The 6161-nt window shown below is 42.8% G+C and overlaps 1 protein-coding gene across 4 annotated transcripts in view; it reads right to left on the bottom strand.

The window, feature by feature from the left end:
* Positions 1-1826, bottom strand: part of mdga2a (MAM domain containing glycosylphosphatidylinositol anchor 2a) — a 111605-nt gene extending 109779 nt beyond the window's left edge. For all 4 annotated transcript variants that reach the window (XM_057859882.1, XM_057859885.1, XM_057859884.1 and 1 more), the window contains exon 1: positions 1224-1826. In XM_057859882.1, the coding sequence (XP_057715865.1) occupies positions 1224-1296 (73 nt within the window). In that variant the 5' untranslated portion in view covers positions 1297-1826. The remainder of the gene's footprint in view (positions 1-1223) is intronic.
* Positions 1827-6161: the final 4335 nt, after the last annotated feature.

Genomic DNA, 6161 nt, shown 5'->3' on the forward strand with positions numbered 1-6161 from the left:
CCGGGAATGTCCCAAAATCATTTGTAGATGACCCAAAATTAACTCATTGTATGCCATTGACAAAGATAGCGTCCAATTCATTTAAACTGCGAGGACTTGGGTGGGAATGCTCATCAGAGGCGTAGCAAAGGTCCCCGGGGGCCCCAGGCAACTAGCAACATGGGGCCCTTCACGCGTGTGCAAGTAAGGGGGACAGTTGGACTTTGAACAATAGAAAAAAAGAGTAGCAACACAAAAATACCACCATCGGATGCGGAGGTATATACCTTTGTGTGAAATCAGTAGTCAGATTGGCCCTATGACCCACCAAATTCAAATTATTTCGTAAAAACCACTGATTGGTGGACTACCGACCGAAATGAGTATTAAATTTGCTAATAAAATTGTTTAGGATTATTTTAGATGCATATATGTTATATTTTTCTTATAGAGTATTCGACGAGGAATACGATAGACTTTTTAATAGACTTTTTTGGAAAAATCCAAATTTCTTTCAGTAGTCACATGAATAATGAGGTGGCCTTTGAAAATCAACATAAAACAACTCGGCAAGGACTTTCCAGAGAGTACTTGATGAGTCTTTAAACAATCATGATGTATTAATAGCTGATTGGAGTTTCTTAAACATGTATAATCTACGTGACATGGTTAGTGCTGATTGGGATTGATAACAGAATCGTTAGATAATCTGCCAAATGATTCCATGGTATTGAAACACTCCCTAAACTTGTCGCTGCGACAGTGCAGTAAAGCTGCGTGTGCTAAATCTGTTGGCCTTCTGGGGGCCCCTGCTGGCTGGGGGCCCTAGGCAATTGCCTGGTTTGCCTAATGGGACGCGACGCCTCTGATGCTCATCTTTCACTGCTATTGACAGAACAAGACGTCCAATCCATTTCGACTGGGAGGGGCGAAATTCGCAGTTGCGCCATCAATGGTCACCAATGAGCGCCAAGCTAGCAATTTCGCGAACGAAGACCCCAACCCGTAAAGCGCACTCAATTGGCGAGCATCTGTTGGATTGCCGTCAACTCCCAGATGTTGTCGCTTAATCCCACCCGCGTAATCCTCGTGTGTCACGTGACACCGGAAGTGCTTCTCTTCCGGTGCGTGACGAGTGACCTTGACAGGTGTGTCGTCACGTGACCTGCAGCATCGGCTCCCGTGACGTCAGACTACCTGTCAATCGCGCAAGGTCACGTGCGCGCGTGCGCGCGGCCGCTTACCGTACACGCCCTGCGCGTGTCCGCCGTGCACGACGCCGCTCAAGAGCCACACGAGCGCCACCAGCGGGCCCATCTTCACATCCTCCCCCCGGGACGAGCTCGTCTGTCCTGCCTCTTGCAGCCACTCTCCCGCTGCCCACCAGCTCGTCCTCCTCCTCCTCTTCTTCTGCTTCTCCTTCTTCTTCGTCCTCCTCAGAACAGAGTCGTGCCCAGTGTCGGCGTCTCATGCAAACGGACGCCAGCAGTATCCGCGCCGGTCAGGTGGTCCTGCTCATCCCCGCAGGAGAAGCGACGGTGCGGCAGCCGGAGACGCTTCAGACGGCTCTCCTCGGTGCTGACATTGTGGGGGGGGAAAGTGCCGTTCCCAAGCTTGACCCTCCGACCGAGTCCTCCCGTCTCTCTCGCCCCACGTCAACGCATCGTCGCCGGGGAAGGAAGCAAACGGCGGTGCCGGTACCGGTGCCGGCTCCGCTCCGAGTGTCAGCGGCTCGTCGCCCTCCGTCAGGCCGCCGAGGGGCGAGCGGAGTCGGCCTGAAGATGGAGCGGCGCTTCGCTCGCTCGGTGATGGATTTTACCGGTGAGACGTCAGCAAGAAGACTGAGAAAGACGTTCTTCCGGGGTGGGCTTTCAAAATAAAACGGTTTTGGGAGCCGACGCAACGTTTTAGTTTGGAATCTTCACAAATATCATTTTTTGTTCATTGAACACATGATTTTGGTATTTGTTTATTCATATATTTGACAGATTTATTTCTGTATTCTTAAATTTTATTTCATTTGTACTTATTTTGATTTAAATATATTTATATTTAAATCTGTTATTTTGATTTAAATATATTTATATTTAAATCAAAAGGTCATCGGCTGCCTCCTTCCTCCTTTGTCACCACCTACAACTCTCGGTGCCTACATAAAAGACTACACACACCCCAGCTTCATCCTCTTTAACCTGTTGCCCTCTGGCAAGTGCTACAGGGCAAAAACAGCCAAGGCAAACAGACTGAGAGACAGTTTTCCCCCCAAGAGCTATCACAAGTTTGCACTGAAATGCCACTGCCATTGCACTGCTAACGCCACAACATTGTCACATGCATCTCACTAGGTAATATGTTCTCAGACATCTTTCCCAATCTAGGTACTTCATAATCTGGGTTCTGGAAATGCAATATTGGCAGAGTTACATTGTTGCATTTTTGCACTGTTACATCAATATCTAATCAAGTCAGACATCTGCCTCCTAGTCTGAGCACTGCAAATTGTCATGTAAGCACTGTTTTATTACCACTTCATCACCACTTGCTGTTCGTTCATCACTTATTCACTTTATTCCCAATCTGTGTACACTGTAACCTTTGTTTTGTATCTTAGCCTTATTGCACTTTTGCTTTTGTTTCATGTGGTGCAGTATGGCGAAGTTTTAAATCTCGTTGTACACTGTACAATAACAATAAAGGTTTTGTATAGTAATTTATTCTATTCTATAGTTCAGTTTTTATATATACTTTAATGATTTATGCTTAATTTGATTTAAATATTTCTGTTTTTCCTGTTTTCTGTTTATTTCAAAAGTCCTTTATTTCACTTACAATAATTGCCCAGGGGTACGGTGAAGGAGTGGCTAGCACGTCTGCCTCATGTGTGTATGACACCAAAAAGCATGTTTATTTCATATCTCACACGGTGTTTTATGCGCCTAAATGAAATGGACTGCTTGGATGTGTGTGGAAGCGATCGTTATATATTCAATTTTTGAATCCCGCGCCATGAAATTGAGTGACTTCCGGCTTCAGTCTCGGGTTTAAGATGAATGCGAATGTGACATCACTCACCAGTGTTTTATAGCATGCAGATGGACTGCGGATTCAGCTGATTTTGCGGATTAATTTGTTTATTTTTCGCATCACGCCATCTAAACGGCTGCAGAAAATTGTTGCTGCACCAAGGAGAGGCGTGTGAGCCTTTTTGGGTTTCAAAAGGTTCCCATTCACTGCGGATATTGGCCAAAACAAGCCCTACTATTGAGGGACTATTGGACTTGCGAGGAAGTGAGTAAACATCTTATTTTGTATTATGTCAAATACTGGGATCATGGCACACGTTTTAATATGGAGGTGGCTTGCATTTTGTGGCCGATTGTCCAGAATGCCACTCGGCCGATGACCGGCAACTTGTTTGCACACCCCTCTATACTTAGCTTTTTGCCCTCTTCGTGTGCTCGGTGTTCTGTCAAATTTTCAACCCCATCAGAAATTGCAATATTGTGTTAAAAATGGCTGCGAATACAGCGATGACAAAGTAAACACTACAAACTTTCTTTAAATAAAGGACTATTTTCTTACGTTTGATCATGGGCTGACATGTAGAGAAGTTCTCCTCAGACATATCCTGCCATGTTAGCTGCAAAACAACTGCAAGCCGCTCTATGTTTATGTCTTCGCCGTTTGGTAAAGCATTATTTTACGCCATATTCGTGGTGACTATGTGGCAGCTAAGCACTCCTCCGACGTCGGCCGGTTTGTCCGGCGGTACTCTCCAGCTGCTTCTCTGGCGAGCTCTCCTGTCCGTAGCAGGGCAACGAGTTGTAACTTGCTCGCCGCAGGGCGGTTTGCCGATCGGCAAAGCCAACAACCTAGATTAGATTAGATTAGAACTAGATTAGTGTGATCTTTCGCTTCGAAAAGCGAAAATAACACTTTGAGACGCCATTCGGTTCGGATTAGCATGTGGGCTAGCTGTCACGCCTCTTGGTTTGTTTATATTCTCTGAAGCCGGGGCAGGGAAATGACAAAAGCCTGACTAAAAACGGTGACATAAAATATCGTTCGGGAGGTGCGACACTAAAGGTGAAGTCGACACGTTTGACCATTATGGAGTAATTTTGCCGTGTCGTACTGAATAAATGCATTTATATTATTTCATATTGTTTTCATATTCCATTTTGCACAAGACTGTTATTTGTCATGGCCATACCATTTATTTGGCAATTGGGGAAAAATACTTGGATAAAAAGAACATCCTGTAAAAATATTGGAGTAGAGGGACTGAAACAATGACATTTTGCGGCTCTCTTTGTCGCAATTTCCTCGTTGTGAATAATTCCCCCTCAATGGGCTGCATACTAAATCAGATGAAATCGTGACTCCGCTGACATCATCCACCTGTTGGGGACGCTAGAGCCCTATAATGGTAGGCATGGCTAACCGTCAGATTAAAAGACTAATTTCTCACCATCTGCGCTTTGCTACATTGTTGTACAGTATATAGTCATACCTGTCAAGTTGTACAGTTTTGGAGTAATTTGTACAAGTGAACACTGATTTTTAAATGTGTACGCCGTAAGTTCAAAATCTATACGTTTTTCGTGCATTACATTTTTTTTTTCTCCGTTCAGATTTTGTCACCGTTTCGGCATCGAGACAATGTGCGTTACTACGCTGGTTGAATGACGCGAGAAAAGTCAGAGACACGGAGAAAGAAGAGCGGGAGTGGGAAGGAGGGAAGAGTGTTGTGACGCTGTTGCAAACGCAATGCTAAACTAGGTGGCTCCAATATTTCCTGACTGTAGCCGACAGCCTACAATCTACACCTACTTGATGCTACACTAGATATCATATGCATATACAACTAGATGCGAAATGACAGACTGGGCGGCGTTAGTAAACAACCGCCATCTTAAAGCAGTAGACTTCTCAGAAAGGCTCTGTTGTGGTGAACCTTCCTAGCGAACCTAAGTAACTTTTTATCTAAAATACTCCTAAATCGGCAAAATCTTGACTTTAATCTATCTTTAAACGATGAAACAGTTTTAAAACTTTCAAATGTCGAAAGTAGACAGAAGGGAACATAGTACAGGTTGCTGAAAAAAAAACATGAAAGGTAACACCAGTGACTTTGCCAAGTGACTTATTACTCTTACATTCAGGTAACTGAGTTATTAACTCAATTACTTTTGGGAGAATTAATTTGTAACTGTAATTAATTACTTTTTAAAAGTAAGATTAACAACACTGGTCATAAAGATGCAGTCTGCAGAGTAAAAAGTGACCAAAGCGGAGATTTTATTCAGCCAATTTGTTGCCGAACACAATTTTCCCGCAACTATTGCTGATCAGTTTTCAGAATTAGCTAAAGAAATGTTCCCTGACTCAAAGATTGCATCGGTAAGTTAATTTTATCAATTGACCTTTTTAATTTATAATTGGACACACTAACGAACTACCTTCAAGTCAAACTGAATTGCAAGCCGAAGTGCCATGAAGTGCAGCCATCAAAAGACATGATAGAAATTGCCAAAAGTGCTACATACAGTTATAACAAAAGTCCCTGTTAAATTTTATTAATCATGATGTAGCTGAAGATATTGATTGTTCTTTGATTGCACCAGGTTATATGTGACAATGTTACCAATAAATTCATATTATTTAAAAAATTTAGTTTTATTATTGTTTCATATCGCACGCTATATAAAACGTTGTAAGATTAATCACTAATTTGTAAGGGTATATGTCACTATTTGTAAGATTGCCAACGGCCTCGGGTTGACAGGTATGTATAGTCGAATCGTCTCAAAATATGATTCTAATTCACACAATATGCTATTTAAGACTTTTTTTTTTTTTAAATTCTTTCGTACACACTTTAAGCCCTTGATGCGTGAATAAACTTCAACAAATACTCTTTGGGGAATGTATAAATACTTGAAAATAATGTTATATATGCATACAGTGGGGCAAATAAGTATTTAGTCAACCACCAATTGTGCAAGTTCTCCTACTTGAAAAGATTAGAGAGGCCTGTAATCGTCAACACGGGTAAACCTCAACCCAGAGCATTTGGACGATCCAGAAGAGGATTGGGAGAATGTATTAAGGTCAGATGAAACCAAAATAGAACTTTTTGGTAGAAACACAGGTTCTCGTGTTTGGAGGAGAAAGAATAC

This window comes from Corythoichthys intestinalis, chromosome 15 (genome assembly GCF_030265065.1).
Source record: "Corythoichthys intestinalis isolate RoL2023-P3 chromosome 15, ASM3026506v1, whole genome shotgun sequence".
NCBI classification, from domain to species: domain Eukaryota; kingdom Metazoa; phylum Chordata; class Actinopteri; order Syngnathiformes; family Syngnathidae; genus Corythoichthys; species Corythoichthys intestinalis.